Source organism: Sebastes umbrosus, chromosome 16, assembly GCF_015220745.1.
Source record: "Sebastes umbrosus isolate fSebUmb1 chromosome 16, fSebUmb1.pri, whole genome shotgun sequence".
Lineage (NCBI taxonomy): Eukaryota > Metazoa > Chordata > Actinopteri > Perciformes > Sebastidae > Sebastes > Sebastes umbrosus.
This window is the reverse complement of record NC_051284.1, coordinates 25339283-25365687: the sequence shown is the minus strand read 5'-3', so window position 1 is coordinate 25365687 and position 26405 is coordinate 25339283. Positions and strand designations below refer to the sequence as shown.

The window sequence follows — 26405 nt, the reverse complement described above, 5'->3', positions numbered from 1 at the left end:
CGTAATATTATGTCTTTATTCTCGAATAATGTGGCCCTAATACTCCGTAGTACCGTCGTACCATAGACCTACAACAATGATAAATAAAAATGAAAAAAAAAAACAGTAAGACCCACTGTACCTATCTTTTGCTTTTCTTTTAGAGTTTTGTGAATATATATTTAAAGTAAAAAATATTAAAATAAATTTATGTTTAGTTTTATGTGTTTTCTGTCACGTATTTGCCTCATTTATTAGGTACAGGTAAAGTGTGGTCGCATTAAATGATGATCTCATGGGTTGGTGGCTCTCTGTGGTCACAGATTTCTGTGGTAACAAGCTATCTTTTGCTTTTCTTTTAGAGTTTTGTGAATATATATTTAAAGTAAAAAATATTAAAATACTTTTTTGTTTAGTTTTATTTGTTTTCTGTCATGTATTTGCCTCATTTATTAGGTACAGGTAAAGTGGAGTCACATTTTCTGTGATGGTGACGTCATGTGTTGCTGGCTCTCTGCGTCACAGGTTTCTATGGTAACAGATTTCAATCTAGCACCGGTCTCCATTAGAAGTACACCAGCTTGTAATCAATTAACATCTCTTGAGTTTTAGACACCTTTGGCCATTTATGTTGGGAAGAAAACAGGTAAGCAAACTTTGTGTTAATATTGACTTTTTCCTGTCTGTTTACCAAAACAAAAAGTATGAACATAGAAGTATAATTATGAGTGGAAAATGAGAAATAACTACAAGACAACGGCGATAAACAAACAAACGGCTGTAACTGCAATTAACTACTTAGAAAGTTAAGAAGTTATACTTTAGTTTTACACCATTAAATTAACTGAAAACATTACACGATAATTTATATTAACCTATTAGCTAGTTAGTAGTTTAATAGAAAGTTAGTGTCCGAAACAGGAAACAGTTTTGGCTTAAATTTAGCTGGTAACATAGCAACGGCTAACCGTAGCTAAAGCTAACTGGCTTAACAGTAACAGAATAGAACCAACTGACATCTCAGCTTCTGACTCAAGTGGAATTAATATGATTTGCGGTAAAGATATCTTTAAATAGAATTAATAATAAACTCATCTGCAATTTAATATTGTATTATAGTATTGTTTATTTATGTTATTGATTTCAATAGAAATAGTAATGCAGTAGGAGACTGACATAGTCACAGCTGTGTATAAACTGTATATTGTGGAAGAGGTAACGTTACTCAGAACCTTTACTTAAGTAGAAGTAGTAATAACACAGTGTAACAAGTAAAGTCCTGCATTCAAAATCTTACTTAAAGGGACTGTTTGTAGCTTCTTACACATATAAATCACCCGGGTCGGTGTCCCATGTACGCTCGCATGTGACTACGCTGTTCAGACTCAGACTCCAACACAAACTACACGGAAGCACCAAAACCTCAAACTTATATCTAGTGAAGCCCGTCTTGCAAAACAGTGTTGGACGCGGTCGGAGGACGCGGGGGAGACCGTAGCTTTGGTCTACAGGGCCGGAGTCTCTGCGGTACTCTGCTCCTCTGCCTGCTTGCCTTCACTCAGCTCGCTCCACCTCACGTTCATGCGCGCACACTACACACTGCCGAAGAGTTAGTTTAGCTCTGAGAATATCTAGTGAATGTACAGTGGAAGTTTGTGCAGAAATAACTGCTGCAGCTCCTCAAGACCAACAGAGGTTTTCCGTGTCTTATGAAGCTACGGGGCTCCGCAGCCAGAAACGTTATCGTCTCTGACCGGGTGCAGATGTCTCCCTCCGGCCGCGGTCGCGAGGCTGAAGCAGGAAAAGCCAACACTAGGATCAACATTGATTCATGGAGAGACCTCCGTCTGGTCAGCTAACATTACTGCCAGGCAGGTGAAATATAGAGTGATATTGTGGTTTTAGCTGACGTGTGTCGCCTCACTGTTTTGAGCGATGCTCGTTTTTTATGTAGAGCGAGCACAAGCGCGAGCCCGACGCTGACTTTCGTTGACTTAACGGCCACAGGTGTCGCTGTTAACAAGCATTTCTGATTCTTACAAACAGTCCCTTTTAAGGTACATTTTGAACAGATAAAAAATGTGTGATTAATTTGCGATTAATCATGACTAACTATGGACAGTCATGCGATTAATCGCGATTCAGTATTTTAATCGATTGACAGCCCTAATATAATATATTATATTTTATACTAAATCATATAAACAAAGAGACAAAAAACACATGTCCAGGCAGAAAACAGGAATCACTAGAGAGAGAGTGATGATGTACAGTTTAAGAGAAAACATGGATGCTTTCCTCAGCGAGCTCCACCTCCTTCCTCCGACACAGATAACGTGTCTCCCTCTCTCTCTCCCTCCTCCGAGCTCCACAGCTGTACAGGAAATCAGTCATCCACCATCCACTGCTGTCGCCATGGCAACACAGAGGGGGGAAATCCATTCTCTTTCTCCGTCACCTCCCCCTTTTCTCCCCTCTCCTCTCCTTTCTTTTGTCTTGTTGAATAAGGTGTGCAGACCGTGTTCATGCATTGTTTTTAAATATAAAACAAGTGTGCCGTCCTTAATGAGGATTTGTTCCATCAGCACCTATTTTTATTTTTACCCTCCTCATCTTATATTCTTCTTTCTAGAGGTTTCCTTCCATGCATCTTATCTCCTCATCTATGAGCGTGTGTGTGTGTGTGTGTGTGTGTGTGTGTATGGGCGATCATTTGAGCTGATTGTTTGAGAGTATTAGGTGACAGTGTGTCTCCAGCAGCAGTGGTGACCTCTCCGTAAATCCCATGGGGCATTGGAGCGGCTCTGCTTGGCTCGGGCCAGCAGCTGCCTGGAGGAGCCAGATGGTCGCAAATCAGAAATGAAATCCAGACCCCCCCCCCTCCCGCCAGTCGTGATAACCCCACCCCTCGTGCACACAAACACAAACACATACACACTCGTATAAACACTGCTCTTACAGGATCATTCGAGCATCCTTCATCCTCCTCTTCCTCACCCAAAATCACGATTGATATGTGATAACCTTGTTAAATATGGTCATATTTTAATTTAAAATTAAGGATTACATTCTCTTTTAGGTTAAGAAAAACACATTGTCAGTTTCTCCTACTTCCTGAAAAGCTGACATGTATTTCAGCTCCACCCTTTTACTATTTATCGCACTAGAAAAGGCAATTTTAGTGATATCAAGTCTGCAAGTCATCACATCTGCCTGTGTCCTCTTAGAGGTGGATTAACAGCACTTAATAAACTAGCCTATTAACCAAAACAGCTGCACTGACACCACAAGGTTCAGAGATGATCCCAGAGCCGATAATAAAACAGTAATCAGATTACAAATAAACAAATCTCTGGATTTATCTCTTCTCCAGTGATGGAGGGAGGGAGGGGTCTCACTGTTACTGTCTCTGCTGATGCTCAACGAGCCCATAACATACTGTAGCTCCCAACCATGGGTACTTGTACCTCAAGGGGTATTTCTGCAGCTGGCAGGAAGTACATGAAAAGTTGCATGCATGAAAACATGTTGGCAAGTGAGCAGGGAAGTTGAAATAGCTAAAAGTAATGGATAAACAGTTTAGTTAGCTTAAAGGTTTTCTATATGATATCCAGAACATTAATATAGCAGCAAAGAACTATTTGCTATGTAAAGACATAGAGGAGTAATGTCTACCTCAGCAGCGAATTAAGTCGCTCTCTGGCTAACTGGCTAGCTCACGGCCGTCGCTCTGCACTGCACTCATACGGCGGTTACAGCTGATAACGCCGCCCCAATCGACGGCGCTGTCGAGGAAGCGTAGCACCCACCCTCTGGTTCCCCCCCAGGTTAAAGGCCCAGACTCACCACCCCGACATCAAAGAACTAGCGGTGATGAAGCCCACCAGTTGCGTCACGCCGCCTTTGTCATGGCCAAAAAGCTGCACTCAAACACAGCGCAAAGACTACAGCCGACGGCCAACCATCTCGTACGTTCTGCACCTGTGTGACATGAAATAACTCTCCACACCAGCAGGCGCCGGTAGTCTGTATTCGTCATCCAAAAAGGGAAACGGGAAGACCGAGGATGGCGGATATACAAGCCGTTGTTATGATACGTACATGAAACAAAGCTGACCATTTTCACACCACTCTCCCTCACCACTTAGCTTCATTCCAGATGGCCATGTCGTTGTGAAAATATCGGTGTGTTGGAATGATCAGATGATATGAAGATGAAAAATGAGAAGAGCCTTCTGTGTTTTTCCTCTTGACTTTACTCGTTGGCTTGCTTTCCTCACGTTCGTTTCTCTTCTCTTGCACTCATTCGTTTAAGCTGAACAGTCAATCAGTGTGGATTTCTGTCACAGACGGCCGTCGATTCAACATGCTGAATCGGCCAAAAAACTCCAACACGGGCAGACTAGAGCCGACGGACGCTCACCGACGGCCCCAAACTGTCCAACGGTTTGGTGTGTCAGGGCCTTAACACTGTTAATACTGTTAGCAGTGTTGCCATTGTTTTCACTGTTAGCGATGTTAGCACCGTTAACTGCGAGCCGCCGGCTCAACCGTCGCCATGTTGAGAACCGGGGTGGCAATAGAAATGCTCCCAATATCTCATTTAGCACCTTTAAAGTCATAACAAATAGATGAAATATTAAAAGTGATGGATAAATGGTTGAAACGTCCAGCTTCTCCAAGTAGTATGAATGCAAACTTGACCAAGCAACCTAAACATTGATGATTAAATTGTATTTAAAGAAGTATATATACAAAATATCCCCTTCTATATAATTACTAGTGTTAAATAACATCCAGTTCATAATCCATTCATAAGAACACATTTGGAACATGACAGACGGTGGTGAACTTGAGCTCATCTCAAAGCCCTGTTGGGGGATGTCAGGCTCTAAATGTTGGAAACCACTGGCTTAGGGGACCCAGGAAGGGCTATCACGGATCACTGTGGTATCCTGGTGACAGAGGCTTCCTGTGTTCGCCTCCACAGGAACCATGACTCACTTATTCTCCATCTTCCTCCTCCTCCTCCTCCTCCTTTCTCCGTCTCTCCTTGGATGTGTACTGTTACTGTAAGTTTCACGGAGAATAACATCTGCCTGAATGAAGCTGAGGAAAATGTGATTCATAGAAAACGTGACGTTCAGTTCAGACAGTAGGGCGAAGATGAGTAACAGTAGCTGAGTTTACCTTCAGGCAAAGCACGCACATGCATGGAAGCAGATGTACAGTGTGCTCTTACAAACACAAATATGTGCAAACATGCATGCAGTTAGAAATATACAAACTAGGAAGCTTTTAAATATTTTATAGTCCTCTTAATTTTTATAAGATGTAAAAACAATACACAGTGACATACAATCATGCTGATGGCTGACATCTTTTGGAGAATTTCCAAATCCTGTCGAGGGTGCTAGGGTTCTGTAAAAGGTTGAAATCTTCAAAATTTGTAAGTGTGCAAGACTTAAAACCTCTCAGTGATGGGCTTTTAAATTTAACATGTTCCTGTAGCACCACTTATCAGCGAATTTTGCAGGAATTCTTAGTGTAGATGTGTGAATTTGGTTGCAATGTTCAAGAGTTACATCAGTTTATGACAAAAACTGTATGGCATATTACAATATTGAAACTTTTTTCAGGCTTATAGAAGTATTTTATATACAAATTTTGGTGAAGATTGGAAGAAATTTGGAGGATTATTAAAAGTCTACAGCTATACTAGGGACTCTGTGAACCTGTACTTAAGCTAGGCATACACTGTACGATTTTAGCTCGTGTCTGGCCTGAATTTTGAGCCACACGACTCATTTTAGATTTGCACCGAATTTCAGCTCCGCCGATGTCATTTGTCGTGCAATGCACAGGGCGGACCGAGGACTGATTAACTCCTCCCGATCAGCCATCGGACAGTCGGATGAATTTCTGACATGTCAGAAATTTTGGTCGGCAGGCTCTCTCACAGTTGAAGCAGAGCCACGGGCCGATTCCATTTGCCTTTTTTCCATGTACGCCGGCGCCTCATTTTTGTTATCATTGTGACCCGTGCAGACCTCTGCTAGCAAACAAACTTGACCTGCCTCGGAGCTTACAAACAACTCTTTATTGACAACTGTCAACAGCCAAAACGGCCCTCAGGGGTTGACGGGACCGTACAATATGAGCACTGAGGTCGTAGCAGACGATAGGACCGTACAGTGTGAGCACATAAATCGTGAGCTTTTTCTTTAAATTGCAAACTCGTACAGTAGGAGTAGGAATTACACAACAACATTTCTAAAACCGTACAGTGTATGCCCAGCTTCAGGCATAGCAGTCGTTTGAGCCAATGCTAACTTTAGTATGCGAATATAGTCATGATAAAAATCTTAACATGCTGATGTTTAGCAGGTATAATGTTAACCATGTTCACCATTTTAATTTATTATCATGCTACCAATTGCTAATTAGAACGAAACACTACAGCTGAGGATGACGGTACAAGTATCTTGTCATAAACAAAACTATTGGACAAATTAAAATTTTGACCTGATGTTGGCGCAGGATGAAAAGTCAGAGTATAACCAAGGTTTTTCAGTTCATCCTGAGGGGAACATGAATGTCTGTACCAAAATTCCAGGCAATCTATTGAGTAGTTTTTGGGATATTTCACAAAAAACAAGACACGTAAACATTCACACAAACATATGGAACAAAGATCTTGTTGATCTCACCTTAATTTAGAGTATCCAGAAGATCCAGTATGTAAATTTTCCAACGTGAAAGAGCAACGCTGTTTGTTTATGCGTGTTGGTGCACAGTGGCAGGGACAGTCTTTCTTTTTTTGTTTTAATCTTTGATGGTTTCACTGTAATAAACAAGTGGTTTAAAGATTAAAAGCATCAACTCTGGCAGCGTACATGTCGTGTGTGGATGTTGTTGTTGTTGTTGTTGAGGGTTGACTCAGGTTTTATTTACATGCAATGCCTGGAAACAAACACAATAGCCAAAAAACTTAAATGTGAGTTAAGAGGAGGGAAAACAAGTAGCTGAAATGTATGCAGGGACCAGTGTGGATATTCTTCAACACGGAAATCCAGCTAGTCCAGCCTGTCAGCTGTCCTGGTATGCATTTGTTTACTGTAGGTGTTTAGAGAGACAGTCAATGCTTTTCCTGTGGACCTTTGGGAGACAGAGGGAGTTGGTCCTGATAGCAGAAAAGAGAAGCAGGGAGGAGGAGGAGGGTAGTTTCTTGCAGCCTGAGCATTTGGCTGAAGGGTGGAGACTCAGAGCAGCAGTGAGGAGGGAGGCAGGGAGGATCTCAGCTGGAGCAGAGAGAGAGAGAGAGAGGGAGAGAGAGGCATACAGAGAGAGGAGTGTGTGTGGATGTACTCGCCTGCCTCGCTGACTGACTTGACTGTGTGTGTGTTTGACAGAAAGAGGGGAGGACGCGTGGATACTACTCCACAGGACTGGATGTGTTTGGCGTCACGGAACGAGACCACACATACAACAAAAAAAGGTAGGATTTTTTTACATTTTTTGTGGGGTGGGGACTATTTATTTTCTCTGTTTTGATGGCATCTGGGTTACTCGCATCCAAAACAGGGTGTGTTCCAGAGGAGGAGGGGGGTTTTTCATATCCACGCTGTCGTTTTGTCAGCGCTCAAGGGGCGAGATTGATGCTGCTGGCTGGCTTTACATCATGGAATCCCCTCCTCCCTCTAATATCTCTAAAAACCTCCTTGCTGTCAGGTGAGCTGCTGCTTTTATATCCCCCCATCTTGCACCTCCGTTCATACATGTGTGAGGGGAATAAGAGAATGGACTCCCTTCTCTTCTTCCTCCCTCCTTCTTCTCCCCTCAGGATTGGGCAGATCTTATAATTTGGAGCCAGAGGAATTAAGGGCATCTGTTTCAGGGGCATATTTGCACAAGAAGAGGGGATGAAAAAGAGAGCTGTGCAAAAGGGGATGCGAATGACAGAGGTGGCAGAAAACCAGAGAGGAATCCCACAAGCCTCCTGTGTGGTTTTCCGTCCATTCTCAACTCGCTCGCCCTCCATACCGTGAGGAGAAAGCAGTCGACCACACACAAGCTCCATGTAGCGGTTGTATCAGGCAGATGGCCGGGAGAGGAGGAGGTGGATGAGGATGAGGAGAAGGGGGGGTTTGGTGTTTTTATGTTGCTCACAGACAGATACAGTCGCTGACAGCGGCATGCATTCACAGGAAAACCAAGAAAACGAACACAGACGTACTGTTTTTTCCCACTCTTAGCTTCGTCACACGATGGCATCGTCATGTACTACTCCCATCCAATCATGTGTGTTGCGTATCCAGGCCTGTTACAAACGCACACAGCGAGTCAGAATTACGCAAGAGCTCAACGTCCGGGCGTCTCGTACTGTATCTCGAGGGCAAGCAGCTCCAAGGCCACAGATTGTTTCACACACATCGATGTTGAGGCTAGAAGAGCAGCTTACAAAGTATCCAACAATAAACAAGAAACATCAAAAACCTTGAGAGTTGACGGAGCACAATGGATAGTGTTACAGCTAGAAAGCAGAGAGGGAGTAAGGGAGGAACGAATGAGCCATCCACGCCTTATTGACCAATTTGACCTCTCCTTTCCCATCACTGCCTTCTCCCTGAAACATCCTTCCAACCCCAGGCTGAGCTTCCTAAAAGCATCATTCTTGCTAAAGTCATCTCTATATGAACCTGCCTTTTCATACTTTAAAACTACTTGTTTCTCAGAGATGTACGAGGTTTCAGAGGGAAGGTAACATGCGGTAGGAAGGATATTGTCACACTGAAGGCTTCGACCTTTGTCCTCGCTGCACTTGTTTACTTCTCACAGTGTTGATTTTGGGTTTTAAGCGTATTCAGCCGTGCTGTGGTCTGTCTGGATAGAAGCATCCAGAGCTGTTTTTAGGGGAAAGCCCAAGTCAAGTCTCAAATATTGTCTAACCAAGCCCCAAATCCTTGAAAGAAAGTCCAAGTCAAGTCTCAAGTTTCCAGTCAAGTCTCTATTTCTGTGACTTAGGTTGGACTAAGTCTGACTGAGCCGTTTTCAAGTCTTTTGGGGAAAGTACAAGTCCTCAAGTCCTTGTCCAACCAAGTCCCAAGTAAAGTTTCTAGTCCTTGAAGTCTTTAGGGAGTCAAGTCTCACAGCTGTCATGTCCAAGTGAAGTTCAGAGTCGTAATTTTTGTGGGATTTAAGTCTGACTCAAGTCCAAGTCTCCTGAACTGTTTTTAATTATTTTGAGGCAGGTCCTAGTCGAGTCTCAAGTCTTGTCCAGCCAAGTCTAAAGTCAGGTTTCAAGTCCCTGATGGCAAAACACGAGACTTGAATAGTAATAGTTTTGCTTTCAAGTCAAGTCTTTAGGGAATCAAGACTGAAGCAATTTAAATATTACAGCAGTCAAGTCAAGTCTTGAGACCAAATCTTTTGTTAGGTTGGACTCAAGTCTCAAGCCTGCCAGAGCAGTTTTTAAGTCTTTTGGGTCAAGTACAAGGCAACCTTCAAGTCTTGTCCAACCAAGTGTCAACTAAAGTTTCTAGTCCTTGAAGGCAACACATTCAAGTCTCACAGCTGTCATTCCCAAGTGAAGCTCCAAGTCCTCATTTTTTGTGTGACGTAATTATTTTGAGGCAGTGGCGTGTCCAGCCAAGTCTAAAGTCAGGTTTCAAGTCCCCAATGGCAAAACTGGGGATTTGAATGTTTTTGCTTTCAAGTCAAGTTAAGTCTTTTGTGAGTCAAGTCTTATAATATTCTGCCAAGTCCTCATTTTTGTTACTTAAGTCTGACTTGACTCAATATCTCAAGTCTACCAGAGCTGTATTTTAAGCCTCTTGCCATGAGTCTTGTTCAAACAAGTCTCAAGTCCTTGGGGGAAAAGCACAAGACTTTGTTGTTGTTTTTGTGTTTAAGGCTCAAGTTAAGTCAAGCCTTTAGGGAGTCTTGTCTCAAGAAAGACAAGTCTCACAGCAGTCAAGTCCAAGTGAAGTTTCAAGTCCTCATTTCTTTGTTACTTAAGTTTGAGTCAAGTCCCAAATCTTGTCCAACCAAGTCTTAAGTCAAGCCGCAGGTTCCTGACGTCAAAACATGACATTTTAATGTTTTTGCTTTCAAGTTCCAAGTCGTCTTTAGGAGTCAAGTATCACAACTGTACAAGTCCAAGTCAAGTTCCAAGTGCTCATATTTAAGACTTGAGTCTGACTCAATTCCAAGTCTCAAGACTACCAGTGCTGCTTTTATGTTTTTTTGCAAGAAGTTCAAATCTCAGGGCCTTGAGGGCAAAACACGAGACTTGAATGTTTTTGCTTTCAAGTCTGCAGTTCTCACAGCACTCAAGTCCAAGTCCTCTTTTTTGACGTCCTCTTTGACTCTGACATCTTTAGGGAGTCAAGTCTTCCAGCAGTCAAGTCTCAAGTCAGCATTTTTGTGACATATGTCTGACTCAAGTCCAACTCTCAAGTCTTCAGCTTTGGAAGCATCAGCTACAAATGGACGTTTCTGACAGCTTGGATGAAATCCCTTTCATGAACAAACCTACAGTTGTGGAAACGGTCGGAGCAGCACACTCAAACTCTCAGCAGAATCTAAACAGGCCCGGATGTTTGTAATATTGTTAACAGCCCAGGAGTCTGGCCGTGTTATTCTTGGCACGCTGATTGATTCCAGAGGAAAAGTATGTTTATGCCTCCTCACTCAAGGCAAATGCAAAAATCCTGCTGATACCTTACAGTATAAGCACAGAGAAAAGAGCTTTAATGCACACAACACTTGGTAAAACCATACTTTTGTGAAAAACAGGGCAGCATGTTAACCTTTTAAATCTGGCGGCCACTTCCAAATATGATTTCCAGAGTGGAAAAAGAAGCTCCACATTTCCTGCCAAAGTGTCCAGGGGAATTTAAAACAGACCTCTCACTCACAGCCAAAATTTCACCAGCATTATTTGGCAGGTGACTGGTGCTAATTTTCCACCCTGGTCACACAAAAATGTGGATTGTTTTGTATGCTTCTAAAGTATGTAGCTGTTCCTGTGACAGCAGTGTCAGGCATTGTTTCTACCCCACTAACCACACTGCTGTTACATAACACGCATATCAAAGGTTTTAAATGCGAGTCTTTAAACATTTGAGGAAAAGAAAACCACTTGGTCACTGCTTTAATCTAACAAAGGAGAAACATGCCGGGCCTTGATCGTTTGATTTAATAAACATAATAGACCACATTTGTGCTCCCTGGAGCAATAAGCCGCCTCCCTGCTGCCTCCTTGACTCCCAGGGGATGCATCATTTCCTGGGCCACTGCCTTCACCCCTCCCCCCTTCTGGGACCTAGATTAACCCTCAACACACACACATACAGTATATATATACACACACACCACCATATCTAAGATGGCAGGATGGGCAGGGCATGCTGGGGGTGGCACAGATGTCCGGACTAATCGAATATTCACGGGTGGTGGTGGTCTGACCGAGAGGCGGCGGCACGAGGAGGGAGAGGGGAAGAGAGTTAGGGTTAGTGTACGATTTAATAGAGACTAATACATAGAGAATTAAACGTTTCGTGTCAAGAACATATGAATGTGATGTGTCATGGTCCTACACAACTATTATATGTCATATTTAGAAAGATGCTGGGTAATTCTCAAGAGAGATTTTTGTATTTGTGTTTTTTTCTTTCCTCTTCTCACTGGTTTGAAGTGGACGGGCTCTGTTGGAAAAACCAGCCTGATTTGGCTGAATCGTCATTCCATTTCACCTCATTCATTCAGCCTGACATCCTGTTCATGTTAGCCCATTCCTCCCCGTTGGGAGACGAGGTTATTTTGGTTTGTTTTGTCGTGACCAGTCAGTAGCGAGTGACAAATCTGTCTCACTGATGTCATTTTCAGTCGACACAGAAGCTGTAGCTTTAGCTGTTGATAGAAGTGACAAAGAACATACCGTATGTTAATAAGAAGCTAAAGACAATTGGTCATTCCATTGCAACATCAGCGCCCAGCAGCAAAGCTACACTTCCGCCATTTTGGACTGAAAGCAACTACAAGACGCCAGTAAAACGTCTGCCAACAAAGTGCTGTACAAAAGTAAAACAATTTTTTTTTTTTATTCTGTTATCATTTAATGTCTACCGAAATGGCCTATGTTGAATAAAAATATTTTAAATATGCATACTATTATAACTATTTACTTATTTATTGGCATTTTCAGTGCAAAATGGCGGCAGTGCTACCGCAGCGTCATCTAGCGGCTGTTGTCAAAAAAAGTTTTGTCTCTTTGCTTCTAAACTCTTTGGGAAAAAACTGATGTCACGTATTTTTCATGCACCTGTGTAAGTTTTCAGAATCTGATGACAGAAAACCATCCGTTTATAACTAAAGATGTTTTTTTTTTCTAATTTAAACTTTAATTCTTGCACATATGCATATGTTGAACAATATGCAATATTATGGAGAAATATTTTGAGAATTGAAATGAGCTTTAAAGTGTCCAATAACTATAATAATGGCATACAGTATACTGTACATAGGGTTAGCATTTTTAAAAAATCATGAATGAAACAAAACCACAAGCCTCCTTCCCACACACAGTATTGATCCAAACCACTGAGGTGCTGTTATAGTAAAAAAAACATAACTCTCAAGGTATTCAATGCATCATAATTAGATTAACATGCTGTAAATACTAAATGTAAGGCGATGATAAGATTTTCCTCTGCTGCATGTACGCACTACAATACGTTAAGTTTATTCCAGGGACAAGTTGCCAAGAGATTTATCTAAAGAAGAAATACAAATTGTTATAGTAGCAATTAAGTTTGATGCAAACAAAATATAAAAAATACAGTTAATTGTGGACAGACTTCAAAAACAGGACTCAACAACAACAACAACAACAACAACAAAATTACTTTAAAAGACATAGATGCAGATCTAAAAATCATTTAAAAAAATAAGAAGATGATGAAGAAACTATGGAGGACTGAACCTGCTAAAATAAAAAAATAAATGAATAAATAAATGACTCGATAAATAATAAATATGATGATTCATTTATTTTTGTATTTATTTTGTATTTATTTTTTAAATGTATTTACTTATCAATTTATGTCACATTTTATTAATTGATTAATGGCTACATTTATTTTCAATATTTTTGCTCCCTTTAATGACACATTTATTAATTTATTTTTGATTTTGGCAGGTTTCGTCCCCCACAGAAATATCTACTTCTTCTGTTACTATCATACTATTACTATTATTTCTATATTACTATTAGTATTAATAATACAGCATAAAACAAAGTCAGTGTTACACAGATATCAGCTCTAGCAGTAGTTGTCATAGAAGTAGCGTTATTGTTTTAAATACAGTACAATACAGTACTATTCTGGGACTGTTCAGTTCGATATTAATGGCTGTTAGAGGCTGTTGTGATGTGAGCCTGGAGGTCAGCTGCAGGTCTCTAACAGAAATAGTGAGGGAGAAGGACGCTCAGCTGTCACAGGAGGACGTCATCTCCCCAGACAATCATTGGTTGTCAGCTCTGCTCTCTGTGTCCCGTCTCTTTATCTTTGTGTACAGAGGGAGGGGTGTCCTTTCTCCTATTCAAGGGCAGGGATCCGTGCTATATTACATCTAATAGTCAATATCCATCTTGACTGTGTTCATTAATAACTCCGGAGGTCAGTTTTATGTTACTCCTCCTTTGCTGCGGTCGCTGTAAAAGCCACTCTGGAAGAAGATATTACCGTCACATCTCGGCCTCTTTTGTCTTCCTGATAAACTTTATTCCTATTTATTTATACTCATTCTGTGAAACCTCTCCCATCAATTCATGACTCTGTTTGTTTAGCTGAATGTGCCCTTCACTGCGTCCTGTTTCACGGTGACATCGCAGCCTGTACCTCATTGTCCTATGACACACTGAGGATGGTACAGTCACTCAGTCACACTGTGATGACTGAACTTTCTGCATGTGAGTACTTTTGCATGCTAATGCACCACTGCGTTCTTGTCTTTTTAAGAAATAATTATTATCATTTGTATTTTTGTTTTTTAAATCTGCAGTTGTGTTTTATTTTTGTAGTAAAACACACAAAAAGGAAATGACTCAGTCAGCACAGAACTGTATTGTGTCGGATTTTACAGTTACAAAATTGGAGTCAGGAGTTTTTTTTTGTGTGATAAACAAAGTAGCATCCCAGTTTTTCCTTAAGCATGACATAAGCATCAGCCTTATTTAAAGGTACAGTGTGTAGGATTTGGCGGCATCTAGTGGTGTGGTTGCAGATCGTGCCCAACTGAGTACACCTCCGCTCACTCCTCTCTTTCCAAGACTGCGGTAACGTAAGCGGCCGAGTGCAAAACCGTGGTAACGCCGTTCACCTCGCTCAGAGGCCATCCTTACCATAATAACACTACTTTAGTAGCAATGGAAGTCAGACAGCAGCTGGCGGTACCACGGTTTTGCCAAAGAGTATAGAAGCAAAGAGACGAAACTCTGGTATTTTTTTGCCACTGCCGCCATCTTGGACTGAAAATGCTTACTATATTAAAAATATTTTTATCGTTCAACACAGGCCATTTCAACAGAATATGACAATAGAATAGAAATAATCTTGTTTTAAACTTGTACGGCAGTTTTTAAGCGGACGTTTTACTGCCGTACGGCCGACGCTTTCAATCCAAAACAGCGGAAGTGTAGCTTTGCTGCTGCAATGGAAGAAACAATTGACTTTCAATATACGTTCTTTGGATTTTTCACTCAGTGACTCACGTTATCGCAGTTTCACAAGTGTGTCGGAGAACTACGGTGGCCATCAGGTAACATAAAAACATTAAAGGCTCTCTCTAGAGCCAGTGTTTGGTTTGTCCGTTCTGGGCTACTGTAGAAACATGGCGGACTATGTGAAGAGGACCCGCTCCCTATGTAGATATGAAGGGCTCATTCTAAGCTAACGAAAACACAACGATTCTTAGTTTCAGGTGATTATACACTAATGAAAATACAGTTATGAATATTATATTCCATTGCTGCTAATAGACCCTCGAAATGTTACACACTGTTCCTTTAAAGGGTCATTTCACCCAAATAACAAGAAAACATCTTTGCACTTTATTAGAAGATTTTTGAGCGGTACTTTGCCACCGTTGTCATTGAAAACTTGACATGCATAGCAACAGTAACTGTGGGGGGGCGGGGTTTGTCGGCCCTCAAAACTTAGCCTGCGTTATCTCTGAGCAGGGGTCCCATCCTGCCTCCTCGCGTCCCTGCAGACCCTCGCAGGTTAATCACTGGCTCTCCAGGGTCCAGATGGCTGAGCTAGGGACAGATTTTTAATTACCACGCTCTGATTTCACACCCTGGGCATGACAGAGGACAGAACACTCCCTGCCTGGCCGCCTTAATTTACCTCTTTGGATGGTGTAAAAAAAAAATATGACGATAAGGTGTGCGCTGCAGAAAGAGAAAGAGGGAGAAAGGGGGGCAGGAGAACTGAACTGAGAGTCAGCGTGTGTGGGAGTGCGTGAGAGATCATCACTCTCGACAGGCCAGGAATTATATTTTCCTCACCAGGATGTTTCCTGCGGCGCTTAATCACCCTTTATGTCAGCGACACCCGGAGTCGCGCATCAGCTATAATCACATCTGTGGAGGGCCTCGTCACGAACATAGACCCCCCGAAAACCCGGAGGAAGGGGTTCAAAACAGCGCCAAATGGCAGGGGAAGGATGGCGGAGGGGGTCAGATTGATCCAGTGGCGTTAGCAGCAGGACGGAGCGTGTAGGGGGTGTTTCAGCTCCATCATTGAACACCTGTCTGCCACAGAGGGAGGGATGGGAAGCAGAAGGCTAGAACACAGGAGAGAAATGGATCACCAGCTGGTCCCATGATGCACCTTTTCTGTCTTTTTCCCCCTACTGTGCAGTTCAGTTCAAGATGCTTTACTGGCATAAAAGTAGAGAACAATACTGCCAAAGCATTAAGATAAGTTGTATCATGAATATGATGACATAAACAGTTCACAGGGAAATCAAATTCAGCAACGTTTTTTAAGAACAGTCGGCTCTCTTGCCCTTTTTGCAGCGTACAGTAAACTGATCTAAGAGTGAAGAGAAAAACAAAAAGTAGACAGTGAAAGATGTTAAAGTGCAGTCAGGACTTTGAATTTGATATAACACTTTGACACTTTGCTGCTGCCTCAGTACACAACTTTTCAAATATCACAGTACTTTGTTTTAAAGCTCCATCTTCTTGGATCAACTGCAATAATCAAAAATATACATCATAATGTCCTTAACCTACAAATACAACCCGGTCTCACTCCCACCTCGCCAAATAATACCGCCGATTGGAATAATCAGATGAGATGAAGATGAAAAATAAGAAGTTTTTTCTCTTGACTTTACTCGTTGGCTTGCTTTCCTCACGTCAGTTTCTCTTCTCGTGCACTGATTCGTTTAAGCTGAACCGCAAATCAGAGTGATTTCTCTCACCAACGAGCTCCGCCGCCGATTGCCAAAAAAACTCTGACACGGGTAGACTAGAGCCGACGGTGCGGGACACACTGCAAAAACTAGGCCGACGGATGCTAACAGACAGCCCCAAACTAGTTTCAAGATTGTATTAATAGATTTGTATATTGTATAGAAATGATTAAAACCAGTGGGTGCCTGGAACGGTAGACAAAATACACCCACGTTTGTAAAACACAGCAGCATGGCTTGCAAAATTGTTAGCTTTAATGTAAAGTGATTTATAGTAAATAGCTGAAACATACAAAAACACTGGTATGGTTCTTTTAACTGCAGCACACAAACTGTGGAAACACAACCACTCCAATATTATAAAGCCTTTAAACTTTACTTTCCTAACCAGCAGCACACAAACAGCAGATGATTGTATACTTTTCCTGGGAAATTCCCAAGATGTAAATGTGACTCTGATGAGTGATGAGCAGGATGCTCTGAGCAAATAACCTTTCATCACACAGTCACAAGTTACGGCTCATGTGACTCTGAAAGGTAAATGTCAACAATGGCGATTAGTTGTTTAAACTGTGTTTTGCATATAAGACTCCTGAAACGCCTGCAGCACCTTTCTGGTTAAACTTCACGCAGTCACGCAAAATGTGAGCAGATGCTTTAATTTTTTTTCCATTTGGCTCATGAAACATTATATACTGCGTACTGACAACATGATTGATGAAGGAAATCTTCTCATGTTAGTTTCTCTGGCAAAAGTCAACTTTTTCAGCCCAAGACCGAACGCAGGGTATGAAGCCTCAATATGATTATAGCACTGACCGTTGTGTGCCCTAAGCATCATTTATTTAAAAACTGTCAGGTACCAAATGCTGCAACAAACATCTGGTCTAATATACTTATTTTTTTTATCAGATAGTTCCTGATTTAAATCAAACTTTTGCCAATAATAAACTATTTAGGCATGCAACGTTCTTGCATGGTTGTTTGTTTTTTAGACAACATTTGAGAACTTTGGCATCTTTTGTAAAATTTAAAAACATGTAGAAAAGAACGTTGCTTTTGTCTTGTGAAGCAGCCCAGCAGATAGTTAAAGAATCTCTGTGCTGATAAAAGTGATTATACAGCTTGCATAGCACAGAGTAGCAGCGTAGATTAATGGCTCCAGTGAATCAGGAGAGGTGACAGTACAGTACAGTAAGATCTCCTGCTCTTCTTTGGCTTGTTTTTTAAACTCTAAGCAGTTTCGACGTTGCTAAAATACTCTGGCTCAGGGGTTTCGGCTGCTGTTGGCGAGGTTTTTGTTAATGGATGCCTTACTGTAATGTTGCGTTCCGCCGTGATTTACGACGGGTGGAATTCCCTTCCCTCTGCAGATCTGCTCAAGCACTGTAATTGGCCCATTTATCAGAAGCAGCAGAAAACTGAGCTGCAGAGTCACAGATGCATTAAGAGTGGATCTGTTGGACCAAACAGGGGCAGATAGTGAGGAAGAGGAGGAGAGGTGGATGGGTCAGCACCAACAGAAACTAAAGGTTAAATAAAATAATTTGACATTTTGGGAAATACACTCATTTGCTTGAGAGTCAGATGAGAAGATCGACCTCACTCCAATGTTTGAGAGTGGTATCGATCTTCTCATCTAACTCAAGAAAATGAATTAAGGTGCGAAAGTCAAACTATTCCTTTAAAAGCAGAACTGAGGAAGATAAGGCCTTTTTTCGTTCTAATCATAACCATCAATAACTGATCTTAAAGTCACTATTCCTGACGCTGGTGGACTGATTTTATTAACATCAGACGGAGGTAGGCTCAATGATGTTTCACTCTCATCTCCTTGTGTAGTTTGTTGTGGTGTTTCTCCTCAGTAGAGTTTGTAAGAGCGAGCTGTGACATTCTGACACACAGCGATCAGAGGACACAAGACTCGGCGTAATTTATCAGGAATGCAGGGTCGGAAATGTGCAGTACTCCTTCAGCCTCTGATACTCATTCTTCTCTTCAACCTCTCTTTATCTCTTCTTTTTTTTTGTCTATTTGCAGAGAGTTGGGCGGACGCAAAGTGCTGACTGAAGTGCAGGCAGACACCAGGGCAGAGTGCGGAGGAGTAAGCAGACAAGGTAAGTCAAGACAAGCAAGAGGAGGAGGCATTGTAGGCGATGTTCACAGCAGCCAGTTTCATAATATTACAGCATGAGTACTGCTTTCTACAACGTTGTGGACAGCCTGAGTCCATCTGAATGTATTATTTATCAGTGCCTGTCGGGATGTCACTGTTATCAGCATGTGAACACCATGTGCAACATCTCAGGATGGTATTTTAGGCAGCTGACCGATAGGAAGGAAGGAAGGAAGCACAAGAGGGTTCATGATATACAAATGAGCCGAGTAGAAGCAAGTGGACTTATATCATAAAACAGAACACACTAAAAAAAACAAGATAGAAACAATCTTCTCTCTTTATTGTTCATTAAACCCTGTCAGTTTAAGGCAGCAGCTGTTCCTCTGGGAGTCGACACATGCATGGCCATCCTCCACATGCCACCGTCTCCTCACCCCTCCCTCTCAAGATATGAAAATGTCAGGGTGGCATTTTCGCTCGCTCCACTGACAATAAGCAGGAAAATGACTTTGTAGACACAGCGACAGCTCTGCTAAATAGTTTATGACGTCTTTTATGTTCAGCTTTTTTTAAACAGCCAAGTCAAAATACAAGTGAACCTAAACACAAAATGAATGTAGGTGTTATTCAGATGCAACACATTTCTTAAAATCATTTTCAACATTATACCTGCTAAATAAATTGCATTTCACCAAAAGTGTTTTATGTGCCCAAGTACTGGGCCAACTCAACACAATCAAAATTGGGCGTTTCTTTCCTTTGTCCTCCAGCCCCTCAATTTGCTTTTATGGTATTTATTTAGAACATCATCTCAAACTAGGCTTTTGTGTCACAGTGTCTGATTATTTTCTGTAAAGAACAGAGCCCTACTTTTATCTTAGACATCCCAGAAAGCTTAAAGAGTGACATCTCTCCCTATCAATAGTCTGGCGATATACGCTGGCCTGTTTTGACGTCTCCCCCGAGTGTTGAAACAATATTATGGCCTCGATACGAAAGACACCAAAGACTAATTTCTACTTGTCAATCACACCTCTGTAGTAAGTCTCTGACCTATTTTTATTTTGGTGATGGACAAAAGTTGTGTGCAAGAGTCCCCAGATATTTGTACATAATACTGACTTAATTTCTCTTAAAAATACATAATTCTTTATTAACCTGACATTTAATACGAAATATACTGGACAACTCTGTCTGTGGTTGCAGGAAAGTTGACACGTGGCTTCCACAGAGAGACACCAGATTTTAGACCCAGGAGTCCATTGATGTAAAGGTCCAGACTCCCACAGGACTGGAACAGATTATTTAATACTTCTTTCTATGCCCCAAATGTCTTCAAATTTTAATAAAATGACCAAATAATATTAGTAAAATGAACAAAAATATTATTAAATTGTCTGAAAACATTTTGAAAAATATTAGTAAAATGTCCAAAAATGTTCCAAAAAGTATTAGTAAAATGTCCACAAAACGTTCCAAAAAATATTAGTAAAATGTCAGAAAAATATTAGTAAAATGTCCAAAAACATTCCAAAAAATATTAGTAAAATGTCAGAAAAATATTAGTAAAATGTCCAAAAATGTTCCAAAAAGTTTCAGTAAAATGTCAGAAAGATATTAGTAAAATGTCCAAAAATGTTCCAACAAATATTATTAAAATGTCAGAAAAATATTAGTGAAATGTCCAAAAAAGTTCCAAAAAATATTGGTAAAATGTCAGAAAAATATTAGTAAAATGTCTGGAAACATTTTGAAAATATTAGTATTATTAGTAAAATGTCCACCAAAAAAACCCCATATATGTATATATATATTCTATGTAATGTTTGGGCTTGCCACTTACTTTTCTAGTCAAACTACATTAACCGTTTTCCTTCAGTTACTGACACCAATAACAATGTAATATGTTTTTTTTTGGACTCCCATCAGAGTTTAAATTAAAACACTACGACCTTAAAAGGGGAAGCAGTTCTCAGAGTGAGAACATCCAGGATCCGTCAGCTGCAGCGACTATAAAACATAATGTTTACGTTCCACTGTTAATACTGTGCAGACGACTGCAGGTTGTGCTCATAAATCCTCTTCAGATTGTCGTTGGGTCGAGACTTTCCAGCCCGGTTCGTAGGAAATGTCTCAGTCCTGAAAACGTGTGAATTAAGTAAATACTGTAGATTTTCACTCAAACTTGTATTTTAAAACTATTTCCAGTGACTCTTAAACTGACAAGGAATAATATACAAGTCTATTAACTTTCAAACACTCCACATCTATATTCCCTTCTTATTATATTCCCTTGGATGAAAACTCTTACTGTTACGCTCTGCTGCTTTATCAACAGTCCTGAAACGTTTAGTTTATTAATTAATTAGTTGATTGACAGAAAAAAAATTAACAGCTATTTTGATGATTGTTCTTTAAGAGTATATTATATTATATACTTAAATAACCTAATCATTGCACTAAGTTAGCAAACGAAATACAGTTTAGCATCTAACTAGGTAGTGCAAACAGTGACAAATAATGTGGAGATCTCACCTCCAGCTCTGAGAGCAAGAGATCTTGCCACTTTTATATAATTTTCTGATATTTTATAGAGTACAAAATCAAAATATGAATCACATTTAATTAACTGTAGTATGTATCAAGCTGCTATTCTGGTAGGTTGCATCACTGCATCTGGAAAGTAAAGATACTAAATAAAACAGAAGGGGGAAAAGACGATCAAAAACCAGATATATTATCACATTAAGTCCGATTACAGGCACTCCAGCAAGCAGTCAAACACTAATAAATCTAATTATCATGTGAAACAACTGTAACCGGTGACCCTGCGCTGGTTTTTTATTGATGATCAGGTCAGCGGGGTTCAGGTCGGTGTGACAACAGCAGTTCATCGTTCCTGATGAGCAAGTGTGCCATCGTGGACCATCAATATTCATGCTGAGCTCCAGCACCTCGCTGAGATCAGTCTTGACCCCACACTGAGTCATACCACAGTGCATACAGACGGAGGACGGAGGGGGAGATTGATCACACACCAAGGAGGACGCTGTTTTAGAGCGCCCACAGCTTGATCCATTTAATCAAAGAGGTTATAAAAGACACAGGAGCATCTTAGGACACTGTGTACCGATACCGACAGGTGACAAACTAAAGGAAACACCTGAATACATCGGTAAAGAGGTGCAGACCGGTCACGAGGAACTACTAAACAGTTTGATGAGGAGGAAGACGATTATTAACAACAAGTATTAGCATCAAAATATACTTAAACTATCAAAAGTGCTAATTTCAAAATGATACCTATATGGTATATTATATTATTGAATTATGATTATTGATGCATTAATATGTACATCACTTTAATGTTGCAGCTGGTAAAGCTACTTTATATACTGGGTAGGGTAGTTTAAGTAGTAGTGCATGAGGAGGTGTCCATAATCAGGAATTAATGGACAACGTGGCGGCCAGAACTGTCTGACGCGCACTCCATTAACGCAAGTCCATTAATTCCTGATTATGGACACCTCGAAGGGCATTATCCTGTTTATACCATGGTCCCTTGCCAAAGAAAAAAAAGAATTAAGACCATTAATTAGGGCTGTCAAAGTTAACGCAATAATAACGTGTTAATGCCACAAATTTCTTAAACACATCAATGCAACTTGCAATTTTTAGGTTTTAGTGGGCTCAGTTTTAAAGCCAGAGTGAAAATACTTTCATATGAAACTAGAAAACCTAAGGAATTTAAACCATGTCATACTAGCTTGTCGGGAAGGAGGCTAAATAACGTGCAAAGTTACGCAAAATTTTGGCGAGGAAAAACTGTCATGGCCATTTTCAAAGGTGGTCCCTTGACCTCTGACCTCAAGATATGTGAATGAAAATGGGTTCTATGGGTACCCACGAGTCTCCCCTTTACAGACATGCCCACTTTATGATAATCACATGCAGTTTGGGGCAAGTCATAGTCAAGTCAGCACACTGACACACTGATTACCCACCCCATTTACCCACTACCATGTTGATAACAATATTAAATACTTGACAAATCTCCCTTTAAGGTAAATTTTGACAGATACAAAATTTGATTAATTTGCAATTAACTATGGACAATCATGCAATTAATCGCGATTAAATATTTTAATCAATTGACAGCCCCATCATTACATAAGATATTAAAAACAAATGAGAGGCCAAGAGTTGAATAGCGAATGGGATGTGAGATGATCACTTCTGTGATAGAAAGTATCAGTAAGTTCAGAGGGGCAGATTAATTTACTTCTTGCTTCAGCTGGTGTGTTACAGTCGCCACCCTGTGGTGTTCAGAGGACGAGGCACTGAAGGACTAACATGACACTCAGTCTTGCAAATGAAATATTCAGATTTTCTTGTAGCCATTAATATAGAACGGTGAATAAAAAAAGATATATTTAGTCTATATTAAGCTGGTGGCGGGCCAAAAAAAGAATATTAATAATAATAATTTTTTAGTTAATTATATTTTGTATTAATTATCTAAATCTGCAATGTAGGTAAAGTTTTAAAAGCAACATAGTGAAGTGAAAAGTTCAATATTTCCCTCTGAAATGCAGTAGAGGTATAAAGTAGCAAAAAATAGAAATACTCAAGTAAAGTACAAGTACCATAAAATTGTACTTAAGTACCGTGTTTGAGTAAATATACTTACTTTCCACCACAATAAAACAGTCTGTTTTACAATAACAGAAATGCAAGTAAAGCGTTGCTGACGCTTTGTAATATCTGCTGCCTGCGAGGTGACCTGTCTCACCTCGGATTCAATTTATCGATGTATTGTCCTTCCCATGATGCAGCGGGAGGACGCTGTGTCCCCGTGTGACACGCTGACTAAGAAGTGTTGAAAAGTTTGAGTCAGCTTTAAGAAAACCACCGTTACCAGTACAAACATCTGAAACCAGTAATGTTAGTTATCTGTTTATCTATTTTAAATAATGGTGCTGGACAAAGACTCTCGTCCCAACATCCCCTCCTCCTCCTCACTGTCATGGGCTGCCTAGCAACTGACACCATAAATAATATGCCTGTGTCTGTGATATGTGTGTGTGTGTGTGTGTGATATGTGTGTGTGTGTGTGTGTGTGTGTGATAATCAACGGGTTATCTGTAACTAGCCCTCCTCTTAGCATGTCTGCTATGTTATAGTGCCGGTCTTCCTCGGTGGCACACTGTGGCTGAACTGAACTACGATGTTCACGATGTTTGAATCTCTTTCTCTTCTTCGCAGGCAGAGCACACGAGACCTGACTGACTGCGCCCATGGCGAGCAATAACACGGCCAGCATCGCACAAGCCAGGAAGCTGGTGGAGCAGCTGAAGATGGAGGCCAACATCGACAGGATAAAGGTGAGCAGACGCGTAAGTTTAGTTTAGCTTAGTTTAGTGTGCAGATTGGAAACGTTGAGTGAGAGAGCGAGAGAGAGAGAGAGACGGGTTCTCCAGGTTTCCTCCCAGAGTGACAGACAGGTAGGCGACCTGTCATGGGTGTATCCCGCCTACAGATAATGAATGGTTGTCTGCCCTGTGATATACAGGTTGACTTGTCATGGGTGTACCCCGCCTACAGATAATGAATGGACTTGGTTCAATATCCTGACAGGTGTATGGGCATTCAGAAGGACATATCAGGACATTAAGAAGATAATCTGAGGGTTTCTGGACAATATTTGTCATTGTTTTGTCCTGTCAAATGATTTCCAATAATAAATATATACATACATTTGCATAAAGCAGCCTATTTGCCCACTCCCATGTTGATAAGAATATTAAAATACTTGACAAATCTCCCTTTAAGGTACATTTCCAACAGATAAAAAATGTGCGATTCATTTGCGATTAATCACGATTAAATATTTTTAATCGACTGACAGTGCAAAAGCGAATATTTCCCAAAATGTCTAACCACTTCTTTAACTTCATCTTTGTATACTGACATGTTGTGTCTGTTTAATTCCAGGTGTCAAAAGCAGCGGCAGACTTGATGTCCTACTGCGAAGCCCACGCCAAAGAGGACCCGCTGTTATCGCCGGTGCCAGCGTCAGAGAACCCGTTCAGGGAGAAGAAGTTCTTCTGCGCCATCCTGTAAACTCGGCACGGCCCTTCAGCTGTCTGCTCAGTGTGGGACTTTGAACGTGAACGTTCAGAATACGTAGAAATCTTCTAGTAGGAGGGCACGGCGATTATTGCCCCCCCTTCCCCTTGTTCTCGAACGGCACCTTAAAGAGTGCGAAAATTAAAACCCACAGAGTTTACATGTAACTATTAAAGGGGTTGTGATTGTGATTTTTTGAGGCGTGTTGCAGCATGTTGAAGGGGTCTGTGCTTTTAGATGACACAAAAAGGATGATGATGATGAGTGTGATGATAACCCAGAGACGTGACGGACAACCTACCAAGTCTTCAGGTTGTAATGTGTACAAAACAAAAAAAAATAGATAAAATGAGAATAAAAATATTTTGTGGTTCTTTTTGGGACTTCCAAATGTTCTGTTAAATGGTTAGTGGGTGGGTCGAGTGACGTAGGATCGCAGACTAAAATACGTCTACCGCTAGACGCCACCTGATTATTGGAATGTTTTTTAAGTTGTTTATGTTTACCTATCACCTAGATATCTTTCTATAACTGTACGTGAAACAGCTCTGTTTTTTGTTTTTACACCAACAGGTTAGTGAAAGCTTTTTTAATGGGATGTTTGAAACATTCGACTCTGTGATCCTGTCTGAAAATCAAGTCTCTGTGTATCGACATCTATCTGGCAAATGTGATGCTCCTTCAGATACAAAACCCTCTTTCTACTGTTTGTATAAAATGACTAGCAAGTAAACTGTGCTGTGCTGTGAGTTCTGGATGTTTGTGTTTGTATCATTAACTATTATTGCATGAAATGGACAAACGGTCTTCTCTATTTCCTTTCATGTGGAGATTGTATGAAACAGGGGCGGCCTCCATCTGGAAGTGCCAAAACATATTAAAAACAAGAATGATTCAATACGGACTCAACAAGGACATCTCTCACATATAAATCATACTGGTGACAAGTTTAAGTATTGCATTGCAAGCTGAAAAATAACATCGAGATACTAATTTAAACTGCAGAAGGCATCTTGGACTGATTTGGTGAAGATTGGTTTCGATATTTCAAATATTTATATGCAAACTAAAAAACGATTTAACCTCTAAAATGTTTTTATGGTTGCAACCTTACCACAAATGGAAGTATAACCAAAGAGTATAGAAGCAAAGAGGCCAAACTCTGGTGCTAGATGGCTCTGCACTAGCGCTGCCACTGCAGCAGTGCTACTGCCAGCCATGCAGCCATTGGATGAAAAGTTACCCTGCATGTTTAAGTGGGCTTGTCATATAGATTGTAGCTGAAATGGGAGGAGTATTGTCTGTCATCACTATGGTTTTCTTCCTGACTGATCCCCCAGTTAGACAGGTTATGCAATCGCTGGTCCTGTCTTATCTTGACAATTTTTCAGTAGTTTGTTCAAGTGCGACTGAAAGGGATAAAGCTGTACATCTAGCTCTTCACTGTTCATCCAGGGTGAGTGTCCAGGGCATGGATGATGTTCTCTCTTGGCTACAAGTTGAGGATAGTATAAGTATAATCTCCTTGTCTTTTTTGTAACATTTGGACTCTGACCAGACCTAAAAGCCTTTACAAGAAAAGGTGTGTTTTTAGATTTGTTTAGTTTTGAATCAAACTTTTACTACGGCATTTGCTCAGTGTTGTGGTAAGGACTCAGAAGTGTGGGACAGCCACATTTAGATGAAAAAA

General features: G+C 40.8%; 1 protein-coding gene across 2 annotated transcripts; it reads left to right on the top strand.

Moving 5' to 3' along the window:
* Positions 1-495: 495 nt before the first annotated feature.
* On the top strand, positions 496-25613 carry LOC119474506 (guanine nucleotide-binding protein G(I)/G(S)/G(O) subunit gamma-2). 2 transcript variants are annotated; one of them, XM_037746545.1, is made up of 5 exons: positions 496-625; positions 7392-7476; positions 18506-18584; positions 23852-23970; positions 24581-25613. In XM_037746545.1, the coding sequence occupies exons 4-5, from the start codon at positions 23884-23886 to the stop codon at positions 24707-24709; spliced, it is 216 nt and encodes a 71-aa protein (XP_037602473.1). In that variant the 5' UTR covers positions 496-625; positions 7392-7476; positions 18506-18584; positions 23852-23883; the 3' UTR covers positions 24710-25613. The 2 variants fall into 2 exon arrangements, with proteins under 2 accessions (XP_037602473.1, XP_037602472.1); XM_037746544.1 differs by lacking the exon at positions 496-625 and having other exon boundaries at positions 7265-7477; positions 18508-18584.
* Positions 25614-26405: the final 792 nt, after the last annotated feature.